Source organism: Cebidichthys violaceus, unplaced genomic scaffold (genome assembly GCF_023349555.1).
Source record: "Cebidichthys violaceus isolate CVI_PGR_0920_01 unplaced genomic scaffold, fCebVio1.0.p SCAF_28, whole genome shotgun sequence".
Lineage (NCBI taxonomy): Eukaryota > Metazoa > Chordata > Actinopteri > Perciformes > Stichaeidae > Cebidichthys > Cebidichthys violaceus.
Window position 1 is genome coordinate 1,054,522 of NW_027176461.1, and position 22,711 is coordinate 1,077,232.

Genomic DNA, 22,711 nt, shown 5'->3' on the forward strand with positions numbered 1-22,711 from the left:
TCCAGACTTTTGTTGAAGGCCACAGGTTCTTTGAGCAGTATGAGATAATCTTCACAGGCCTCAAGCAAGCTGCAGAGGTTTATGTAAAGTCAGACAGTTCAAGTAAGACTCTTCTCTGTTTTATTACCAATTTGTTTGATATATATATATACACACACATATACATATATATATATATATATATACATATATGCATATATATATACACACACACATATACATATATATATATACATATATATACACACACATATATATATATATACATATATATATACATATATATACACACACATATATATATACACTGTATATATATATATATAAATATATATGTATATACTGTATATATCGTTTTTCTTGGGCTCATGGTAAACAGTCTTATTATCGATTTCATGTTACAGGGTCTAAGACCTGTAACAAAGGTAAGTCCAAATACAGCCTGACAGCCTTTGAAACCTTAACTTTGCCTGTCTCCTGAGCCGTTTCTTTCTGTAAATGTGGGGCTGCACTTTTCTTTTCTAACATACTTTTAATCCCCAGAACTAAAAAATCATAATATCGCATTATGCATGAAAAAGTAACAATAATTGCATCAATCGGAATGCTATTTCAGCACGATCTTTCTGACCTAACATCAGCCTAATGGCTACATAATAGTAGTAGACATAATCAAATGCTGTGCAGTTACTACCCATATTGGTTTCAACTAAACCAAACTTGTTCCATAATTAACTTTCAGTTGATGAAGCAGAAGGGGTAAGTAAATTCCTCAGTGATGCCACGGCTCAGTGGAGGAACCTGGCTTTGGAGGTGCGGAGTGTTCGCAGCATGCTGGAGGAGGTGATGACTAACTGGGAGAAGTACAGTAGCACAGTGGCATCGCTGCAGGCCTGGCTAGAGGACGGTGAGCAGATGCTCAATCAGTCAGAGAATGCCAAACGTGTAAGTACAATCACAGATACTGGTAATGGTAAACAGTAATATTGGTAATATACAGCTTACATTTGTGCTGCTAAACCGTATGAAGAATGTTTTTTTCTATATGGTCACTGAGTCTCTGCAGCAACGGTCTTTGTTTTCCTTTTTCTCTTAGGATTTCTTCAGAAACCTTGCTCACTGGATGCAGCAGCACATGGACATGAACGATTCTGGGAACTTTCTCATTGAGACATGCGATGACACGGTCTCACGAGATCTGAAGCAGCAGCTTCTCCTTCTGAACGGGAGATGGAGGGAGCTGTTTGTCAAAGTCAAACATGTAAATGTCATTTGAACATCTGTACCGTGAACCCACACATCAGCTTAAGTTTTCAAAAAAGATAAAAATTATCCACTGACTGTCTTCCTCTGTTTCATTGGCAGTATGCAAGAGCAGACGAAGTAGATAAGTTGAGACAAGACTACCAGGATGGGATTAATACCTTGAAAATGTTTATGGATGCAACCAATGAGAAGATGACTGCTCCTGTCCAAGTATCTTTCCTGAACGTCAGAGCCTTTGTTCAGGATGTTGAGGTAAGGAGCTGATTCGCTCATTCTTTACTCGAGTCAGACCGATTTTAATCTCTCTGCTGTGCAATGAAAAATTATACTCTACATCCCAACTTACTGTAGGAAATCAAGCACAAAGTGCCAGCTATGGAAGCCGCCTGTAAGGCAGCAAGCCGCACGGCCCAGCTGTTGACCAAAGACACTCCACAGGAGGAAGTTTCACAGATGATGGCTGTGATGGCCTCGATCAAAGAGCAGCTGAGCAAGGTGTGTGCATGTAATCATACATATGTCATACACTTGTTTAGCTTTGCTTCTCTTTGTCTGAGTTTGTGTGTAAACACGTGTTTTCATTAAATTAAAACTGGTGGTTTTTCAAGGCTGATACTGATAAAGTTTGTATCAGGTGCTCATAACTTTTTTGACCGTATTTACTATTTAATACTTATGTACGTTGGAATCCATACTTAATCATACAAAATATATGGATTCTTTTTGACATGTATGCAACATCATTTCGGAACATATGGACTCAATTAGGTTGTTCTTTTATATAGTTTTTACACAAAAAGTAGGCAGAAGCATGACCAAACCTTAACCAAAATAAGTTTCCCTATCTTAGCTAAAGGGGAACCAAAGCCTTAATACATAAATATTGCAGGTAATTGTTTGCACTGGACAAAGGGCTGCCAATTAGCAAATTCTATGCAAATGATAATTTGAAGGATATGTAAAAAAAAAAAGAAAGAAAGTTTGGTGTTAAAGCCTCTGAAAAAATACATCAGTCACGTGTGATTCACTTTAATCAACGTGCTTTCCTCCAATCAGATAAGGGAGAGGTCTTTGCCTCTGCTGAGGGAGTCCCAGTCTCTATTACCTCCACTGGAAGAAATGGAGAAGAACATCACAGGCTTCTACCAGGCTCTGGAGAAGGCCAGTCATATCACCAGCACCGGCGACTCTGAGGGAACAGTAGACTTCAAACAGGAATGCCAGGTAACTAATGCAAGAGTTTTTAATTTGTTGCCGTCCCAATTTTAGGTACACAGATCAAGAAATTGCATAACATACCCAATACCAAGCATGTTTGATTTGTCACAATGTTTTAAAGTGAAAAGCATAGCTTCAAGTCAAGATATGAATAAATGACTAACACTCTGCTTGCCATTGAATGTTGCAGGAGCTGGTGACCTTCACACATAGCTGTAAGAAGTGTTTGACAGCGATAGAGAGAAACCATCAGAGCATCCAGAAAATAATGAACGGCAGTAACACCCTCCAGTACATGGACATGAGCCTTCTGCAGAAAAGAGTAGCAGATCTGCAATCCTCCTCACAGGTACAGTTGACATCAAGGCCTGTGCTAATTTCTGTTCAGCTCATAACTGTTTTGGTATTAAAGCAATTACTTGTTTGTGTGTTCAGGGGATGATTAAGGAATCTACAGAGTGGAGGAAGCATGTGGAGGCAAACAGCAGCCTCATGAAGAGGTTTGATGAGTCACGGATAGAGCTGGAGAAGGTTCTTAAAATGGCACAGAACTGTCTGACAGAAAGAGGCAACCCAGAGGAGCTGCTCAAGAAACACACAGTAAGAACTGGCTTTGTGCAAGATTCACAATGCCACACGTAGCTGTAAATACAGTGTAATTCATGCTTTACTTAAATTCTATAGTCAGTCCTGGCACAGCATGAAACAATGCAACAGAAAGCAACAAAATAACATATAATTGCAACAGATGATAAGAAGGATTTATTTAAATAAGACATGGCATGCCTGTACAAAGTGTCACACATGAGGTGTGTTTTTTTTTTTTTGCAGGAGTTCTTTGGTCAGCTGGACCAGCGGGTCCTGAATACTTTCCTCAAGGCCTGTGATGAGCTGACAGATATTCTGCCAGAGCAGGAGCAGCAGTCGCTACAGGAAACAGTCAGGAAGCTGCACAAACACTGGAAGGTTAGTTCCTTGGCTTGAAAAGTGTAATTTTTTTATGAAGGAATTAGGACATATTTCCATCTTTTTAAATCCATTTGAATTATGTCAATTAGAAAAATATACATGTATTTATTTTATAATTTGGGGCAAAATGTTGGTTAAAGCAAACTGCTTAAATTGCTCTGAATCTGGTCTCGTATTTGTTGTATTTCTCATTTCACAGGATATTCAGTCGGACTCCCCTTTTCACATCCTGCATCTTAAAGTGGAGGTGGAGAGGAGCAAGCTGATAGTGTTGCAGCAGGAGTGCCAGGCGGAGGTGACCAGGGAAAACCGCCACCTCGCTAGCATGGGAAGCGAGAGGCTCGTCAAGGAGCACAGGGTGAGCACAGAGTGGCTGGCTGAGTTTCATGTATTGATCCAACTCATTGTGAGATAACTAAATGCAAATTCACTGCTGTGTCGCAGCTTGGGAAGATTTTGATAAACTTGATGCAGACGAACCGAGGCCTTTCCAGTGTCAAACAAAAACTGTCCTCAATCAGCAGTGTTTTGTCATTTTATATTCACATACATTTTAATTTAACACAAGTCAATAATTGTGGTTTTACTTTAGGCCTTCTTTAGGGAAAAGGGCCCCCAGTCAATCTGTGAGAAAAGGCTGCAGCTGATGGAGGAACTTTGTCAAAAGCTCCCTGAGGCCGACCCTGTCCACCAGACCCTGGAAACGTCCAGAAAGGACTTCTCTGAGGTCCGAGAGGAAATCGAGAACACTCATCAGAAGCTAATGCAGCACCCAGATAAATGGAAAGAGTACAACTCAAGGTGCAGCAACTATTTATTTTGATGAACATAAATACAGCATAATTATAGAAAGATACATTGTACGCACATTACGTACACACTGTTCCTAATGCACTAATATTTGGGACTGTGTTAAAGCCTGGGGCTTTACGTTGAAGATGAGTTGGTTTGCATTGTGAATTTGATGCCTGACGAAGGTCCATGACCCAAGAAATTTGCATCTAATAAATGCAGTCTTTTCATCACAAGCAATTATTCCTTAAATCTTCTTGAGTTTGACGTGAAATTTTCCCGTCATGGTGTGGAACAGGTACGCTGAACTTTCCTGCTGGCTTATATCTAAAGAAAGTCAACTGAGGCTGCTGAGAAACCGAGCCAACGACCCCAGGAAATATGGCCAGGTGAAGGCTACCATTATGGTGAGTTATTACATAAAACTATCCACTGACAGTCCCTCCTTCGGCCTCCTCTGTGATCTGTCACCTGTGATGTGCTACTGGCTTGTCAGTGTCACTGCTGAGAAGATGAGACTGCAAAAACATTCTGTATCACACTCTTTTCTTGTGTGCAGGAGCTGAGGAATGATGCAGAGCTACAGGAGGGGAATCTGGGCTGGTTGAAAGCTCGTATGGCCGTACTCATCGAGATTTGTGCTGACAGCGATGCCCAGAGGCAAGGAAGTGCCCTGAGCAAGCTCTCTACAGATTTCAAGGGTCTTCTTGCTTCTCTCGTCGAGGTAGGTCCAGCTTTCACGTGTTTTACTAAGGTGCCAGACATCATATTCCTTCTGTGAATCTACAGTATACTGCTTGAACACTCTAACCTTATTTAAGGTACACAGATACAAAAATATTGCAAGAATCTAGAATTATATGTAACAAATCAGTGCACGTTATTAGGGCATTATCAGACCAAGTTAATTTATAGGTAAGATGTATGTTTGATTGCACTAAACTTTTTCAGAGTTCAGAGTTGAAATACTAACTATATCTGGGCAAAGGAGAATTGTTCGCTAACAAAGATTTTAACAAATTTGTGAAAGATACAACTTATATTTTAGTTCAGTATATATACCTCAGCATCAATGTATCATGTTTGTTCTCATACTGTATTTTTTTTTTTTATATCTTCCAGGCTGAGAAGATGGTGCTGGCTGTTGGCGACTGTGTGCAGTTCAGGGAAGAGGTACAAACTATATTGGACGATCTTGTTCAGGGGCAGAAAGAGGCTCAGGCCGAGGTCACCAAAATACTGGACTGTCCAACTGTGAGAGAAGCCCAGCAACTACTTCTCGTTCACCAGGTACTGTAGGACATATGCAAAAAATGAATGCAATTCATAAATAAATCTTTGACTCTTTTGTTTTTATTTTAGTTAACTTTGAATTAATTTCAATAGATGAACACTTTGAATGTGTCTTCCTTTCCATAGCAACTGTTAAAACGTTTGAAGATGAAGAGAAAAGATGTCCAGCAGCTGATCACCAGAGGCCAGCAGCTCCAGGCTGAGGAGGGTTTGGGAGAGACTCTGCAGCAGGACCTGCAGACTTTAGAGAACACACTCGGCAAAATGGAGCAGAATATGGATTCACAGGAGCAAAGCCTTGAGGTAAGTAGTGTTACTAAGGCAGTGAATCAGGGACACTGTTAGTGAATAACATTTCACAGCGGTTTAAATCAGCACTTTTTCCCTAAATAACAAATTTAGAGTGAAGGATGATATTGCTACCATCTTTCTTTGCTAAATATTAGCAAAATATCATGAGCAGATAGGATCCTTACTCAATGATTTACTGAATGTTAATTCAATACAGTATAATTTGTTCTGACTTGAGCTGAAAGGGTGTTCATTTCAGCTCTACTATAATATGCTGTCCATAGTTTTGTAGACCTCTGTGATGTTAAGTGTTGTCTGTTGTTGTGCTTGTCATATGTGCTTGTATGTGTCTGTTCTACATGTTTATGCGGGTTGTGCTGCATCCTCCTATAGGTGTTGCGATGCTGTTTTGTCTGTCTTGTTTGTTTTTTTGTACAGTATAACATCAACCTGCCCATGAACACAATTACGTCTTATCAAAGTTAATTCATGTGTGTTGTCCCTTATAAACAAATAAATTAGGTCAGACTTGGCGAACATAAAAGAAAAGAGCTTGGGTATGTGAAGGAGGAGAGGGATGCCTGTTAATGCAGTCAGCTTTGGAGATGCAGCATTTGTGGAAACTTGTCCTGAATGGAGGGCAGTGAGGTCTGATTGATGTTTTTTGCTCGAAGGCCTTGCCCTCTGAGGCTTTACAGTTCCTTCAGAAGATAGCGATGCAGTGAGTCAGTCCTCACTCTCTTGATGGTGCTTTTGTAGAACGCAGACAGGATGGAGGTGGGCGTCTTGAAATGGAAACTTTGTTTGCCTTTGTGTGTGTGTGTTCGGAAGAATGCACAACAGATCCAAGTAAATGATTCTCGGTACGGTGAACAGCAACATATCTGATTTCTGTAGCTGCAGCACCACTGGGGCAAAGTCCTTGCATAATATTAGCTGTGTTTCCTCTGTCGATGTGCCTCATCACCATTGCTGATAAAGCTAAACGTAGTAATGTCACCTGCATACTTAATGATGTCATGTGATCTTGATCTGGGATTGCTGGCATTAGAAAGTGTCTTCTAAGTGACTTTTACCCCTTTTGGATCTGCGATGCTGTGTTTTATAGATAAGGCACTAAATTAATTTGATTTGATATCATTGATTTTGGGGCATTGTCATCCCCAGGTCACACTGGCAGCCTGGCAGGAGTTTGACAGCCAGCAGGAGGCAGTTCACGAGTTTGTTAATAAGGCCCGCTCAACGATGGAGAGAGACCTGAACTTCAGCAGTCCAGAAAGCCTGGCTGTCGAGCTTGACCAGGCCAGAGTAAGTCAAGTTTGTGTTAATTCTTTGGTTTACTCCTGACATTTTTAATACTGGAAGTGTATCAGCTAAATGGAGAATATAAACAATACTTTTTGTTTTTTTAAACAGGTGTTGTTGAAGCAGTGTGAAGCAGAGGCCTCACACATGAACACTTTGCTGAAGAGAGCAAAAGAAATCCAGCTTGGTCCAAACAACAAGACTCTGCTTTTACAACAAGCTCGTTCCCTCAGTGAGCAAGTGGACAAAGTAGAGGCTAGTCTCAAAAAGGAGTAAGACCATAGATTTCATTATGCTTTTGCTAGTTAATGCTTTAGTAGTCTTCAAATACATTATGGTTTTAGCCTAATATGATAATGTTCCAGTTGAGTGGAGTTTGCCACAAAGGACAATACAACACAATCAAAATTAATTGACACAATCTCAAGGACCCAAATGTCGTAAACCCAATTACCGGGTACTCTGTATCTTACGTTATTGTCAAGATGTATTTGTAAATACAACTTAGCTAATTTGTAATGAATACTCTTGTGTTTCAGTGTCAAGACTCTGGAAGAAATGAAAACTCAGTGGGATCAGTTTGGAGCTGGGTTTGAAACCTTTTCCTTGTGGATATCTGACAAGGAAAAGCAGCTGGATGTACTGAAATCTTCTACTTTGCCTCTTGAGCAACAGATCAACACAGTAAAGGTACATTATTGTGTATTGTAAAGCTACAATTCTCCTACACTATGCCCTAACAGAGTCATTGGTGTTAGAAAGCAACAATACAGACCTTCTTCTGACATAGCGTCCCTGCAACTGTTTGGGGAAGTTTAACGAGCAACAGTAGCCAAAGCCATTATAGGCACCAACCTAAGCAGTGTAAATTTGATCATGCTGAACATCACCTGCCAATGTCTAACATAATCCCATAGCGTATCACCTCCACTGGACATTTATAAAGTCTTGTTTTTTAATTTTTTACATCCATCCCTGCATGTCCAGGCTGTTGGTGCAGAGCTTCAGGAGCGAGCTGAGGTTCCTTGTCAGCTGGAAGCAGATTCACAGGCACTAGCCCAGTTTGTATCTTCAGGGGAGGCCGCTCGCATCAAGGCCCGTCTGACCCAAATTGGCAGGTACTGGGATGAGCTGAAGGAGAGCGTACAGCAGCTTGATGGACAGCTGGAGGAAAGCTCCTCTCACCAACAGAAGTTCAAAATTAGCCTTCAGGAGGTAAAGAGACTTATTAATACGTGTTTTTTCAAATATCATGACATAGCATTTAAGGAAGGGCATACAGTTATGATCTTGTTCCTCTCCTAGGTGCAATCATCTCTCAGTGAGCTACACACAAAACTGGAGCATCCTATCAAATCCTGCACCTCCTCATCGGAGACCTACAAAGCTCTTCAAAGCCACATGGTGTTTAATTGTTTTTACTTTTATGAAAAATGCTTAACACAGCACCAGCTGTCCTGCAGCTCACAGATAATGTTTTGTGTTTTTGTTCTTCAGGATGTCTGTCAGAATCAGGAAAAGCTGAAGGGAACCTTGCTGTCCCTGTCAGCTGGTACCAGAAGGCTCAGTGACAAAGAGCAAGCGGAGAGGATCGTGACAGAGCTAAACAACAGCTATGACCAAAATGTACAGGATGCAAAGGACAAACAGAGCACTCTGGAAAACCTGCTTTCTCTTTGGCAAAAGTAAGCTCTTGAACGGATGAATTTAACATATGCAGGATTTTAAAATCATGTAAATAAAAGCAATGTTAATAAATAAATTGGATCACAGGCTTTTCCAGTTGATGGGAATGTTAACACACCACTTGCAGTAAAGCACAGCCAATCGTGAGACACCAGTGTTTCTATTGATGTGTTTCAGGTATGAGAAACAGCGATCAAACTTTGTTTCCTGCTTGGAGAGAAGTGAATCTGCATGCAAACCAGAGAGTCAGTATCTGTCAGCTGATAAAGCAAAGCTCCGCACAGAGCTACAAGATTTGCAGGTACAAACATACACACAGACTCTCATAGTTTTTCACATCTAAAACTGAGTCTTAACCCTAAACTATTTTGCAAAAGATAAATAAATGGTTTATCTTTCCCATGTATGAGAATGTGAACTGACTTTTCCCCCACAACATGACGGATAAATACCACACACGCATATTTATCCAACACTAAATTTAAACAAAAACATATTTTGAGTGAAAGTTTTTTTTTCTCTTGCAGGCCTTCCACTCTGAGGTCCAGTTCCTCGAGCCTGCTCACGCTGAATTGGTATCTTTGGGTACATCTTTGTGTCCGACTGCACCAGAAGAGAGAGTGAAGCAGCTGAAAGACGAGCTGGAGACCCTGCAGAGGAGACTGCATGTTCAAAATGAAGTCCTCCCCCAAAGGTAAAATAATCTCACACAAAATCCCATTTTTTTTTTTTACAGGTCACACATGCTGTTGAACATGTTTATAGCAAATATTCTTTATGCACAATACACCACATATTGATGATATACATTATTAAATGTAGTGTAACAGTGAGGGAATATTGGTGTTAAATATTTGACTGAAAAGTATACAGTACAAGTGCTAGTGAAAGCAGGTCTTGTCTTTCCTGATTTGACTCACTTTGTGGACATTTTGTCGCCCAGAATCAAAGAGCTTGAGAGCCACCTCTCGCTGGTGGAGCAGTTTGACCAGGCCCTGCTCAAATTCTCCCAATGGGGTGAGGCCATGCTCTCAAATCTGCACTCAACTTCTCAAATCAACATCAGCAACCTGCAGTCCGCCACCAAACAAGTAAAGGTCAGAACTACACAGAGTCATTGTTCATCCTGTTTGTGCATGCAGGGCTTTACTGAGCCACTTAAAGTTAGCCAACGAATAGCATCTTGCTTACGAGCAACAACTGATCCTCTATCAATTTATATTTTACAGGAGACCCAGGTTTCCTTACAGAAGCAGTCCAGTGTGAGACAGAGCTTGGAGCAGCAGACCGAGAAGCTCTGTCAGTTCTGTGAGCCTAGTGATGCACAGCTCCTCCGCAGCAGAGCAGACAGCTGTCTGCAGCCCTACCTGGAGGCCCAGCACATAGCTGAGCTCCAGTTAGAGTGCCTTGAAAGGCTTGAGGCTTTTCTGCAGACTCACGGTGTGGCTGCAGGGGTGTTGCGGGGTCTGAAGCAGACTGTGGAGAGTGCCGGGAGCTGGGACCGTGGAAAAGTAGAGGAGCTGCAGCAGGAGCTTTCCACTATTGTCCCAGACATTAGCCAGCTCGAGACTCTAGCTGTCAATCTGGACAGCAGCCTCTGCAAAAGCCATCTCCACATTGGTGCTGACGAGGGCTCTCGTAAATCATGCCGCATGCTGGCTGATGCACTCAGCGCTGAGCTAGATGCAGTGAGGAACCTGCTGGGTACTAAGCAGAGTGAAGCAGAGGCCCTGGGGTCCCTGTGGACCTCATTTAGACAACGTAAAGAACAGCTGCTCAAAGCTGTGGAGGACATTGAAGAAAAAGCTGATCACCAGACCTTCAAAGAGCCCAGCCTGCATGCACTACAGCAGAGGTAAAGCATTTCAAGCATTATCAGATCAGTATTTCTATTTGTCAATGCTCTTATTAATAATTTAGAGGGGGACTGTTAACATACTATGCCAGTGCCGTGGGTGGGTATGAGAACATGTTCAACAGCAACATGTTATCCCTCTGTTTGCCAGGCTAAGGTTCTTTAATCAGCTGGAGGATGAGCTACAGTCACACCAGCATGAGGAGCAGTGGCTGAGGGACAAGGGGAACCAGCTGGCCCAGAGAGATGCAGAGTTGGCTGGGGAGGTACTGAGGGAAATCAGTCTGCTGGAGACCACATGGGAGGACACCAAGAAGCTCATCACAGAGAGGTACTGAAATAGTGGAAGAAGGTCTTTCATGAGTCATGAAATATTGCATCATCAAAAAACATTCAACACAAAAAAAGATCTTACTGGGAGAAAGAAAATCAATAATTAATAATTTTTTCTTCTTTTTTCTTTTACATTTTTGCCATTGTTGCAGATATAATTGAGTAAAAAAAAATAATCTTTTTGAAATTTGAACTTTGTTCTCACATACTAATTATTATGATACACTCTTTTTTGGCAGAAAAACATGTGACACTGACCTCTATGGTTGATTGTTTCATTTGTGTTGTATTTAACATTACATCACTTTTGGGATGTCAACATTTCTAGTCCTAAATGGGTTTGTTGGCACAGTTATTTTCTTTATTTTTTTCATGTTTGTTTTCTCTTTTATGCAGTTTATTGTATATTTATTGTGTTTTACATTTACAGTTAATTTACATAATCTACAATGGACAAAACACGTATCTCTCCCCCTTTGACAGACAGGAGCAGTGCAATGTCCTGGTTGAGCTTATGAAAGAATACCAAATACTGAAAACCTCCATCAGCAGCATTATTGAGAGCACCGAACCTTTGGTTGAGATAAGCTCTGTTTTGAAGGACCATGAGGAAACCAGGAGGTCACTAACCAAGGTCAGGTCAAATTATGAATTCATCTTTTTTGGGATGTATCTCAAAATAAATTTTTCATTACACAAATCCAGAAAAACGAGTTTCTTGGTCATCAGGATACTTAATAAAAGGTTTGCTGTCTTCACTCCATTTGTAGCACGAGGCAGTGAAGATCGAGATGGCTAGCAAGCAACATGAACTGGACCGGTTTTCCAGTAAAGGAAAACAACTGGTGATTGAACTGAAGAAGATCCCTGAGTGTAATGCTCAGATGATGAAAGAGGACATGGAGACCCTTGTTGACCAGTGGCTGGATGTAAGTCTGACTTCAGGAGTTGCTACAATCGTAATGTGTTGATTTGATGCATCATTCATGTGCTTTTAACAGTCAACAATGATGGCACAGAGGAGTTAGCTAGGCTTTGGCTACACAGGCAATACGTGTTCAAAGGATCAATTCATTGCTGGTTTTGTTTTCTATGCGATTTGTTGACAAGAAAAAATATATGAAACTCAAGTCCACTCCAGATGTTTGCTTCTGTGACTTGAACGGTTGTGATTTAATCCACTTCTCAGGTGTCTGAGAAGATAGATGATAACATTGATCACCTGAACCAGAGTTTGATACTGTGGGAGGATGTGCGTAAAATCAGCGAGGACACTGAGAGCTGGACAAGCAGCTGTGTGATTGAACTAAATGAGAGCCTGAACAACCTCAATGACAGTCAGAAGGTGTTGGCAAGACTCTCCGTACTACAGGTAAGATTTCTGATGTCATAATTAAACCTGGTTATAATTAGTTTGTATGTAGTAAGTATGGTTTTCCACAAAAGACAATGTAAATGTTAAATTAACCCCAAAAATTGTGCGCAATCGAATTGACTGACATAACTAACATGATAGCTCCCTGCTTTCAATGACAAAAATGCTTAAATACATACACATACATAATCATTGTGCAGCCACAACCACTGGGTATCATTTCTCGCAGATTACCAAAGAAACTAGAGGAAAAGAACTCAGAGGGGGTGTAATACATGCTTTTCATACATCCACAGGCTGAAATGGGCGAGAAGGAGCAGAAACTTGAAACCCTGCAGAGCAAAGTATCAGAGCTGAAGAAGTTAAATCAAAGTCAGGAGACGCCTGCTAAATTACAGGTACTAAAGATTATTATAATGATATCTGTTTTGTTTTTTGGTTATACTGAATCTCACAAGTGGTACTACATTTGACCAATTAGTGGCACTAATTGACCAACAGATATTAACCCCTGACCCTTCTGAAGAAGTAGGTCCTCCTCTTCATAATACATGTGTGTCACCCACAACTTTTATTATACATGCATCAGGTGTTGGAGAATGACCTTCGTAAAAAGATCAGCACTGCTCAGAAGCTGCATGAGCAGGCCAGGGGAAACCTCACGGACTTCACTTCTCAAAAGAAACAGCTGGAAGAATACATCTCACAGATGTCTGCGTGGCTAAAAAGTATGGAGGATTCCCTTGTTTCCTCACCCACTGGATCGGATCCTGAGGACATCTGCAGAGTGAAGGTGCAGCCTAAATAACAATGACATTGTTGGTGTTACAGATAGGCAGCCATTTTTTACTTACAGAGCACATAGATGAGAATGTAAGGACTAAACTAATTTACATTTCTAAACATGTTTTAAAGGACCTTCAGAAAGAGCTGCAAAATCAGCAGGGGAGTATTGACTCCACGAGGGAGAGCCTCAACACACTGTGTCGAAAATATCCCTCTGAGGAGCTGGCTGGTTTGGGATCAGCTCTCACTGACCTCATCAAGACTTATGAGTCTGTGAATCAGCTTTCTTCCAGGACGCTGGCATCACTGCAGAACTGCCTTCAGCAGCAGTTCAATGGTGAGAAATCCAAAAAACTAAATAAACTGAATAAAATGTGTAGTTTTACTCAGTAGCCACTTGCTGCTCCAGCTTACATGCTTACATAGCTTACACGATTGTAATACTACGGTTCTAAACATTTAAATACAGCACAGTACATTAAACTATTCTACCATGTCCTGTTATTTATGACCAGATATGTTCTGTAACCTCCTATTAATTTCTTGTTTTTTAATTGGAAGCCATGTCTCATATACAGTAATGGTCATGGAGTGTAAAATCTCTGCTTTACGAAGACAAAGCTTGATTCTATTCAGCTTAGTTCTGTGTGAATCGACACCAGATATTCATTTTCTTTCTCCTCTGCCTCCTCAGATCTAGTTCAGGAGTTCCATCGCTGGCTTTCAGAACAGAGAGAGATCGTGAAAGAGTGCTCTGACAGGTCTGGAGACACTCAAATTGTCGAACGCAAACTACAGAAACTAAAGGTAAAACGGACACACCAAAGAAATAGCTGTTCATTTAATTTACACTTTGATAGGAATGCAAATAAAATGTGGATTGTGCTCGTATCTACAACTTGTGAAATGAAAGATTAAGCAGAAAAAAAGAGTTAGAAATACAAAGCTAAATTACTGTGGGTTATCTGTCAGGGTGCCATGGATCGTGTGGAGGAGGGTGAGGTACGTCTTACTCAGGTTTGTGAGGAAGGAGAGAAGCTCCTACTCCATCTTCCCAAAGCCAGCGCTGGGCAAGTCCAGCAGCACCTCTCCTCCATCCAGCAGGACTGGGACAGCTTTGTGGAGCAGTGCAGACAGAACCAACAGATCCTGGAAGACAGTGCATCGCTCATGAAGGGGTAAAAGACTCACACAAAACCAGTTCTATCAAGCACTTTGTAAGCTAAACTTTTATTTAGCATTGCATTGTAAATTCCTTTTAGGTTTGAGGGTCGCCTTAAGAAGCTCCGGTGGTGGTTGGAGCACATGGAAAAGAAAATGACCACAGATCTGCTTGAAGCCAAGCAGCGAGGTCCTGAAAAGGCTGCGCTCGAGCAAGTGGAGGAATATCAGCAGGAAGTGCTCAAAGAAAGGTGCTGAATCTGCTTCAAGTCTGCATTTACTAGGGAAAAAAAATAGACATCAAATGATTTTTTTCATTGTCTACCAGTGTCCCCAAAAGGATCCCAAATAATTGTTCACAATCAAACTTCTAAATACCCGTTGTAGCTTATTTAACCATTTACTTGCTTCCATGTAGGGATTCATTTGAACGCCTAGGTCAGGAGGGCCAGGCGCTGAATGAAGGTGGGCGAGGCGATGGTAGTGAGACAAGAGTGTCAGCTCAGCTGCAATCCCAGCACCAGGCCTTACTGAGGCGTGTGAGAGAAAGGCTGCGCAGCTGCCAGCTAACTTTGCAGGAGCAACAGGCCTTTGAAGATACACTGCAGACTACCTGGACGTGGCTTAACGGCGTCCAGGAGCGTCTGGCTTCACTCAACAGCACAGTTGGCAATAAAGAGACTCTTGAGAAAAGACTAGGTCTTGTACAGGTCAGTTAATATAACCCTGATTCAAAGATATTGTGCTTTGGGATACTGTGTTTTCTGGACACATTTGGAAGCTTTCTGTTTTTTATACATGCAGGATATCCTGCTAATGAAGGGTGAAGGAGAGGTAAAGCTCAACATGACCGTTGGAAAAGGAGAACAGGTCGTGAAGCACAACAGAATGGAGGGACAGGAGGCCATTTGTTCACAGCTACAGAGCCTAAAGGATGCCTGGGCCAACATGTTGATGACCTCCATGAGTTGCCACAGGTAGGAAATGTATCTTCTTCTACACTCAGACGATTGAAAACCCCCACTGACACCATAGCTCATAATCAACTGTAAATGCTCTTCTTTATTTCTTATAAACTCTTGTTATTGTCTGTAGTCGTCTGGAGTGGACAGTAGCCCAGTGGACCAGTTTTCAGGAAAGTAAGAGCCAGCTGCAGCAGTGGACGGAGTCAGTGGAACAGGAGGTGGGGATGACTCTGCCTCAGCAGCCAGGCCTCAAAGAGAAGTCCGCTTTGCTTGAGCGCCTCAGGGCCATCCAGGCTGATGTGGACGCTCATGCAGCGGCACTGTCACGCCTAACAGACAAGGCAGTGGAGATGCACGAAAAAACTGGGGACCAGACGTTTGGTCCAGAGTCGAGGGCGGACCTCAACGCACACTTTGCTGATATCTCAGCTGTTGTCAAGGTGATCTAAATACAGGCATAGGTTAACAAGTACTTGCAAATATTTGCTAAATCAAGGGCCAGCCAAAAAGAAGCTGCATCTGGTCTACACACAAATTGTTGCCAAAATTGAGACCGAATTTTTGTATATTAAATTGACTTTTAAGGTTGCATAACTGCCATCCCACTTTCCCTTGCAGGGAATTAGTCTGAAACACTATTTGGCACATTCATCCATATCTGGTACTTTTTTTCTGGTAGTAATTTACGTTGTCTTTTTCTTCCACAAAGGGTAAAGTCCAGTCCATGCAAAGCATTGTGTCTGAGCATGAGCAGTATGTAGATGCTGTGAGAGACTTCAATGACTGGCTGATTTCAGCAAAAGAGGAACTCCAGCGCTGGTCAGACCTGTCTGGAGACTCAATCTCCATTAAGAGAAAGCTCTCCAAAGTGCAGGTGAGAACTTCAAGATGTTATGTTTTAGGATTAAAAAAATTGTATGTTGCTCTTGGTCACGTTCAGCTGAGAGAAGTTTGTCGTCCAAAGTCCATTCATATTTACTCCAGTGTCTTCTCCCACATTCTGCGTAAGACCTCCACAGGGAGGCGATAGGAGGCATCTTTACTGGGTGTTTAAACCAGTTCTGCTGGCTCCTCTCATTGTAGTGTTGGTTTGATGGCAAGGTCTTCCAGGGGCATTGAGCGCAACCACGCAATCATATCAGCCATGAGTGGCAACAGTTTCATTCTTTTGGTCACAGTCGAGGGCTTGTGAGCATAATTTATGTATGAAGATTGCATTTACTGTGATTAAGACCTTTATGATTAGAAAGGAATGGTATCAAAATATTGTCTGGCTTTTGTGTGTGCCCATTTCCTTTGCAGAGGTGACTGTCAGTTATAAGCTTTGAAGCTAGATTAAGAGAAAAAAAAAAGAGACAAGTTTTAGATAACACCTTTCTTAAGCAGAGGATTTCCATTGGCTGGGTCCAGACAAGCACACACTTTGTCACTTTTGGGATTCAAGGGCATTCCTACTTGAAAGTTACTTGCCCTTACATTTGTTTTATTTGACAAAGATGACAATTATGATTCCTTTTGCCCTTTCCAGGAGTTGCTTGACTCTAAGCAGCGAGGCAGGGAGAGGCTGAACCGGGTTCAGAGATGTGGGGCAGTGTCAAGAGATCACACTGGCTCAGGGGGCTATGAGGCTATGGAGCGAGAGGAAGCAGCCCTCCTTTCGTCATGGGACCAGTGGGAACGTGGAGCACTGCAGACACGAGCTAGTCTGGAGACTGCCCTCTCACAGATAGCCAGCTCTGAGCAAGAGTTCAGCAGCCTGTCAGCACAGCTGGAGCAGGACCTACACGACTTCAGCCGTCAGCTTAAGGACTGGCGTCTGTGGTTGGCTCAAGCAGAGAGACAAAATGAAGGAGAGGAGGCTGTTAAAGGCTGGCAGATAGCAAAGGTAGGTCTCGGCTCAGTTTACTTCCATTAATAAGTTGCTAATAATCGGAAGCAATGATGGCAGTAGATGACTAATTCATTTGAAATGTAAATTAACTTCCGTGGGTTTTGATCAGTGGTTGTTTGTTTTTCTCTCAGGACACTTTGGAGGAACTTGTCAAAGCTGAGCCTGTGTCTGATAGTCTGAAGACTCAACTCAATGATCTGTGCCGATTCTCCAGAGACATGGGCACACAATCTGAGAGAGTGTCTGCTCTTATTAAGGAATACAACAGGTGAGACAGGTGTAAAGGTGTCATGGCTTTTAAACTGTAAACTGTAGTAACATTAAGCATTTACACATAACCTTACTAGGTGTTTTAGACTTTTTTCATATAATTACACAGGATCTTATGCAGAACTATACACCAGGAGTGACCATAAAACTTATGCAAAACAGTGCAATGCAATATCATAAACCCACAATAAATATTACCTTCATTAAATATTCAGTTCATCTCAGACTAATCCTTTTGTTTTCTCTGTGTTTGTGACATGTTTCTATGAAACATTTTAGGTTGTATTTTAATTATTGGTCTACCTCATTTGCAATATACGGAGTGGCATACACATTAAACACTCTTTACAATATAATGCAGTTTAGTACACCAAACCACAAGTTGCCATATAACTGAATTGACACCTCTCTGACACACGGTCAACAAACTAGTTTCACACAGGTAATACTTTATGTGGGATTTTTGCATTTGATTGTGTTGCAAAGTTAATATATTACTGTTTTCCTGGTCACTCTGTAGGCTTAAATGTGTCAACAACTTATGGTCAGACAAAAAAAACCAACAAGCCAACAAAAGAACTTACAAAAATGTATGGATCTCTTAAATTGATTAACAATGACACACTGCTTGTTTCTAGCCTGAGTCTCCAAGCGTCCAGGGAGTGCCAAAGCAAAGAGAAGCTGCTGGAACAAGGGTTCCGCTCAGTCTTCAGAGAGTTCCAGAAATGGTTGGTCAATGCCAAGATCAACACGGCCAAGTGCTTTGACGTACCTCAAAATCTCAACGAGGCCTCATCTAGCTTGCAGAAGATTCAGGTACAGCTCTCCAAGTCAATTGCCATGGAACATTCAGACAGTTACGCTGCCAGAACTACAGGTTTGATCAACACTGAGGGGAATCAACACAGTGGGATTTTAATTTGCAACAACTTGTCTGTGTGTTTTCATTAAAGCATGTAACTAAATCATGTTTCATACAGTCATATTTATCCACGAGCTATCTCTCACAATCAGTCAGACATTAGTATGAACACAACAATGTAACTCCTCCACCTCCCCAGTCTTTTCCTGTACTAGTCATACATGGATTTTTTATGTTTTCAAAACATGTGTATCTTCGGTTCTGTCAAGGGGGGTTATGAGCTCAGGATGTTAAACACAGAACGTTCCAGAGCATCACATGAGCAGAGCCACACTGTCAAACTAAATTTCATCCATTTGCAGGAAATGGTTTTAAAGATAAAGAGTTTCACTACAGGCTTGTGTCATTATCTCATCTCTGCTTCTCTCCTCAGGAGTTTCTAAGTGACAGAGATCAAGGTCAGTCAAGACTCAATGCTGTGGTTGTGAACGGTGAGCTTGTCTGTAGTCACGCCGCTAAAGACAAAGTTGATGCAGTTCGGGTTAAAATGAACACTTCCAGAGAGGACTGGAAAAATATGATGACCAACCTGCACAACAGAGAGACAAGTCTACAAGTAAGCACCTAAATGTCCCTTCTCACCAATCAGGGTCCATCTAAAAATAGGTATATTAATACATTTTAAGTCAAGGAAACATTTCAATAGTCTCTTCATACACGTCTTTTGTGCTTCAGAACGTCTTGTCCCAGATGAAAGATTTTGAGGCGAGTGCCGAGCCTCTTCAGGAGTGCCTGAACGCCACAGAGCTGGCTGTACACGAGAGCTGCACAAGGCTTCATGATCTCTCAGCCAAAAAGCAAGAGCTTCACAAGCTGCAGGTACTAATTTCCACTGAGCTTGGAACACCCCTCATTTCAAGACCACTCACGCTCAGCTGCAACAACCACTCCGTGCTTAAGTGCCTACATGACTATTTCTGTCATTTGCAGAAACTCACCATTCCACCTACAGTATGTTACAGTGTTTTGGCATCGCTGTTATTCTTTAACAGCTTATACTAACTGCCAGTTGCTTATTTTTTGAATCGCTGCCATTTTTCTGCTTTGCTTCTCTCAGATGTCCTCTTAACAGTGTCTATCATATCAATTAATACTTGCCTCATTTATAAAATAATTGCTTTTAGTATTTATTGTTTAAAACTGTCTGCCAGCTAGTTCCAGTGGCCTTGCACGTCATGACCACCAAGAGCCTTACCAACTGTAGCATTGGCCATTGTCTCATTCTCTTTTCTTTTTGCCATGTTGCCATCTCTAACCCTTCAGTCTGTGTCTGAATTTCTTATATCTGTGTGTCAGCTTGCATGCCTCTTTGATAACCTGCTTGTGCTCTTCCAGTCTGTGCTTGAGGAGTTAGCCTCTCAAGAGATTCAGCTGAACAAGCTGAAAGAGAAGGCCCAGCTGCTGTGGGATGAACACGCGGCCGGCAAGGGTTTTGTGCACCGTGTCTCGCAGCTCTCTGCTCAGTACCTAGCTTTAACCAACCTGACCAAGGTACAGTAATGCCTACCAATCTGCTTGTGCACCGGGGCTTTTCTGGGGGTAGAGCTGGAGAGGAAACAGAGGCGCTAGACTGGATCGAGCTCTGACTTAATATTATTTTACAGTGATTAACAGTGAAGGTACTAACTCACAATGATTAAACACTCATTTCTTTCTTTTGTTACAAGTCTGTTAAGTCTTAACAGAGAATGTACAAGCTAATTTCCTTCATATATTTTGTTCTAAATCTCTATTAATTTTGAAATTGAAATTGAAATTATCAGGTTGCTGTGGATTCAATTTCTAAAACCTACAGTTGTAATTTCTCTGTTGCGCCTGTTTTGTGATTCTGCAGGAGAAGGCATCACGGATTGACCGAATAGCCACTGAGCACCAGCTTTTCTCCCAAGGGTTGAAGGAGCTGCAGAACTGGGTGGCTGACACCAGCCACATGCTGCAGACTTACTGCGCCCCCACTGCTGACAAAAATGTTCTCGATAGCAGGATGATCAAGCTGGAGGTATAAAAAGTCACCGGTAGTTTTCAGAATTCAAATTAACCCTATGAATATCCATCATAGGAGTGTATTATATGTGTCATTGTTGCACCAGGCCTTGCTGACTGCTCGGCAGGAGAAGGAGATCCAGCTCAAGATGCTGATCACAAGAGGAGAGTCAGTTCAGAGAAACACCTCAGCTGAAGGAGTGCCTGTACTCCAAAAACAAATACAGGACCTAAAAGATTCCTGGGATGCTCTGCTCTCCGCCTCAATACAATGCAAAAGGTAATTTCTCAGCCACAAGTAACAACACACATCAAACAACAACATGTGTTTCAAACAGCCTTTAGTAGCTTCACAGCAACAATAGTGTGCACAAAAGGTTTTTCCTGAACTTTGAACTACAAAAGGCACAAAGGGAACACAGCATCTCAATCCTGCTGCTGCTATTTTTGCCAAGTCTTTGATTGCTGCTATTTCTACAATTACTGCACTATTGTCTGACGTTGTTGTACTGTTTTAAAATTGACAGTCAGCTGGAGGGTTCCCTGTCTCAGTGGACCAGTTACCAGGAGGATATACTCCAGTTTGTGGCATGGGTGGAGCGTGTGGAGGACAGTCTTGAGCCCACTGACAAACAGTGCCCAGAGATGAGAGACAAAACTACTAATTTGAGCAAAGCCAAGGTATTGCTATCTTCTTAGTCATACTATATACTATTAGCTGTATACATGATTTAGTGAATTCCATGTAGACTTACAAATACAGAGTACTTTAGAATTTCAAACCAGTACAGGGTTTAAAGTCACACAAGCATTAAACTTCACTTCAAAATGCAGTGGATTGATATTGTACCTCTGTTGTTTCAGTTGCTGTATGAGGAAGTGCTCAGCCACAGCACCCTGCTGGACACCATCAGTGCAAAGAGTGCCAGTATCGCTGAGAACTATGTCAATCAGCTGGAGCTCCAAGATCTGCAAGAGCGCTATAGCACTATCAAAGACAATGCCATGGTAATGGAATCAGAGTGAACAGTAAATCTTACTTTAAATATGTATTTCAGCTTTGGTCATAAAAGTAATAAATAAATCCTTATCTTCATTGTGTACTCAGAGGGCTGTAGGCAAAGCAGAGGAGCTGGTGAAAGCCCACCAGGAGTATCAGCGGGGCCTTCAGGCATTTGAAGACTGGCTGGAACAAGAACAAGAGAAGCTTGGCTGCTACACCCAACTGGAGGGCGATGTTGATATGCTGGAGGAGACTCTGCAAAAGCTACAGGTCAGAAAATTCTCAGTGGGGAAACATTGTAAAAAAAAAGAACATTAAATGCTAGTTCTACTACATAGCCAGAAGTTCTATTTAGTTAACGTATTGTCTAAAGTTGAGAGCTGAAAGTGCTCAACCACATCTATGTAACTACAGGAACTGCAGCTGCACTGCACAGAGGGCCAGGCTTTGCTAAACACCCTTTTGGTGAGTCGGGAGCTGGTCATTCCCTGGGGCCTGCCTCAGATCGAAGACCGAGCACTGGAGACCCTGCAGCAGGAGTGGAGGTTGTACCAGAGCCGGCTGGCCGACACCCGGGCTCAGCTCAACAGTGCTCTGGCCAAACTCCGGCAGATGGAGCAGAAGTTTCAGCGTCTTGACAGCTGGCTAAAAGGCATGGAGACCAAAGCACAACTGCGTAGCAATCGGCGGTCTGACCGCGCCACCAAAGATGCTCAACTTCAGTTAATAAAGGTTAGTGTTACATGCACAGAAGCTATGCACATGGAAATGTTTTGCACAAATCTGCACAAATCTGCATAGTTTTCACTGCTGCTTTAGTTGCTGTGACAATACTGCATTTTAAATCAGTGCAGGTCATTTCAATCCAATCAGAAAGAAGAGTCTTTCAACAAGTTAATTTGCATTGGAACAAGTGTCATTTCAACAAGTGTCATTTCAGTCAAATGATTATATTGGAATTTGATTATTGCTCAGACATCTCTAATGGTCCGTGTTTGGTCAGAGCTGGCAGGAGGAAGTGCTGGTTTATCAAGAGGAGATGGAGGGCCTCAGTCTCTTGGCTCAGCAGGTTCTGGATGAGACCCATATTAGCAGCCGGATCAGTTCCAGAGCTACCCAGATTACAGCCCGATACCACATCCTGCTTCTGCATTTACTGGTAACAAAGCACACAGTATCACTATGTTTGTTCATAGATATGCATTGATTGCTTGATGCATTTGAAATTGTTTCTTTAACCAGTATACCAACCTGTTTATCATCTTTGTTGAAAATCTTTATTTGACAGATAATTGGGAAGATGACATTAGTTTTGCTACGCTTAGCTTTCTTCTACCATAACTTGTT

The 22,711-nt window shown here is 41.9% G+C and overlaps 1 protein-coding gene across 13 annotated transcripts in view; it reads left to right on the top strand.

Annotated features, from left to right (window-relative positions):
* Nucleotides 1-22,711, top strand: part of syne1b (spectrin repeat containing, nuclear envelope 1b) — a 76,195-nt gene that overhangs the window by 15,838 nt on the left and 37,646 nt on the right. For 8 of the 13 annotated variants that reach the window (XM_068721488.1, XM_068721487.1, XM_068721494.1 and 5 more), the window contains 53 exons: nucleotides 6-102; nucleotides 405-425; nucleotides 743-945; nucleotides 1,097-1,261; nucleotides 1,366-1,518; nucleotides 1,618-1,761; nucleotides 2,323-2,490; nucleotides 2,675-2,833; nucleotides 2,920-3,084; nucleotides 3,316-3,450; nucleotides 3,653-3,811; nucleotides 4,046-4,254; nucleotides 4,544-4,652; nucleotides 4,805-4,969; nucleotides 5,368-5,535; nucleotides 5,665-5,841; nucleotides 6,997-7,137; nucleotides 7,246-7,406; nucleotides 7,674-7,824; nucleotides 8,122-8,349; nucleotides 8,440-8,538; nucleotides 8,632-8,819; nucleotides 8,998-9,121; nucleotides 9,348-9,514; nucleotides 9,764-9,917; nucleotides 10,050-10,675; nucleotides 10,827-11,006; nucleotides 11,492-11,642; nucleotides 11,779-11,937; nucleotides 12,198-12,380; nucleotides 12,680-12,781; nucleotides 12,973-13,176; nucleotides 13,299-13,506; nucleotides 13,864-13,976; nucleotides 14,142-14,347; nucleotides 14,432-14,581; nucleotides 14,749-15,040; nucleotides 15,135-15,307; nucleotides 15,426-15,735; nucleotides 16,005-16,169; nucleotides 16,824-17,180; nucleotides 17,318-17,454; nucleotides 18,095-18,272; nucleotides 18,752-18,934; nucleotides 19,054-19,197; nucleotides 19,714-19,869; nucleotides 20,213-20,377; nucleotides 20,469-20,641; nucleotides 20,889-21,042; nucleotides 21,226-21,369; nucleotides 21,470-21,634; nucleotides 21,779-22,096; nucleotides 22,368-22,523. In XM_068721488.1, coding sequence (XP_068577589.1) covers nucleotides 6-102; nucleotides 405-425; nucleotides 743-945; nucleotides 1,097-1,261; nucleotides 1,366-1,518; nucleotides 1,618-1,761; nucleotides 2,323-2,490; nucleotides 2,675-2,833; nucleotides 2,920-3,084; nucleotides 3,316-3,450; nucleotides 3,653-3,811; nucleotides 4,046-4,254; nucleotides 4,544-4,652; nucleotides 4,805-4,969; nucleotides 5,368-5,535; nucleotides 5,665-5,841; nucleotides 6,997-7,137; nucleotides 7,246-7,406; nucleotides 7,674-7,824; nucleotides 8,122-8,349; nucleotides 8,440-8,538; nucleotides 8,632-8,819; nucleotides 8,998-9,121; nucleotides 9,348-9,514; nucleotides 9,764-9,917; nucleotides 10,050-10,675; nucleotides 10,827-11,006; nucleotides 11,492-11,642; nucleotides 11,779-11,937; nucleotides 12,198-12,380; nucleotides 12,680-12,781; nucleotides 12,973-13,176; nucleotides 13,299-13,506; nucleotides 13,864-13,976; nucleotides 14,142-14,347; nucleotides 14,432-14,581; nucleotides 14,749-15,040; nucleotides 15,135-15,307; nucleotides 15,426-15,735; nucleotides 16,005-16,169; nucleotides 16,824-17,180; nucleotides 17,318-17,454; nucleotides 18,095-18,272; nucleotides 18,752-18,934; nucleotides 19,054-19,197; nucleotides 19,714-19,869; nucleotides 20,213-20,377; nucleotides 20,469-20,641; nucleotides 20,889-21,042; nucleotides 21,226-21,369; nucleotides 21,470-21,634; nucleotides 21,779-22,096; nucleotides 22,368-22,523 — 9,462 coding nt within the window. The remainder of the gene's footprint in view (nucleotides 1-5; nucleotides 103-404; nucleotides 426-742; nucleotides 946-1,096; nucleotides 1,262-1,365; nucleotides 1,519-1,617; nucleotides 1,762-2,322; nucleotides 2,491-2,674; nucleotides 2,834-2,919; nucleotides 3,085-3,315; nucleotides 3,451-3,652; nucleotides 3,812-4,045; nucleotides 4,255-4,543; nucleotides 4,653-4,804; nucleotides 4,970-5,367; nucleotides 5,536-5,664; nucleotides 5,842-6,996; nucleotides 7,138-7,245; nucleotides 7,407-7,673; nucleotides 7,825-8,121; nucleotides 8,350-8,439; nucleotides 8,539-8,631; nucleotides 8,820-8,997; nucleotides 9,122-9,347; nucleotides 9,515-9,763; nucleotides 9,918-10,049; nucleotides 10,676-10,826; nucleotides 11,007-11,491; nucleotides 11,643-11,778; nucleotides 11,938-12,197; nucleotides 12,381-12,679; nucleotides 12,782-12,972; nucleotides 13,177-13,298; nucleotides 13,507-13,863; nucleotides 13,977-14,141; nucleotides 14,348-14,431; nucleotides 14,582-14,748; nucleotides 15,041-15,134; nucleotides 15,308-15,425; nucleotides 15,736-16,004; nucleotides 16,170-16,823; nucleotides 17,181-17,317; nucleotides 17,455-18,094; nucleotides 18,273-18,751; nucleotides 18,935-19,053; nucleotides 19,198-19,713; nucleotides 19,870-20,212; nucleotides 20,378-20,468; nucleotides 20,642-20,888; nucleotides 21,043-21,225; nucleotides 21,370-21,469; nucleotides 21,635-21,778; nucleotides 22,097-22,367; nucleotides 22,524-22,711) is intronic. The other 5 variants (XM_068721501.1, XM_068721500.1, XM_068721489.1 and 2 more) reach the window with 2 other exon arrangements.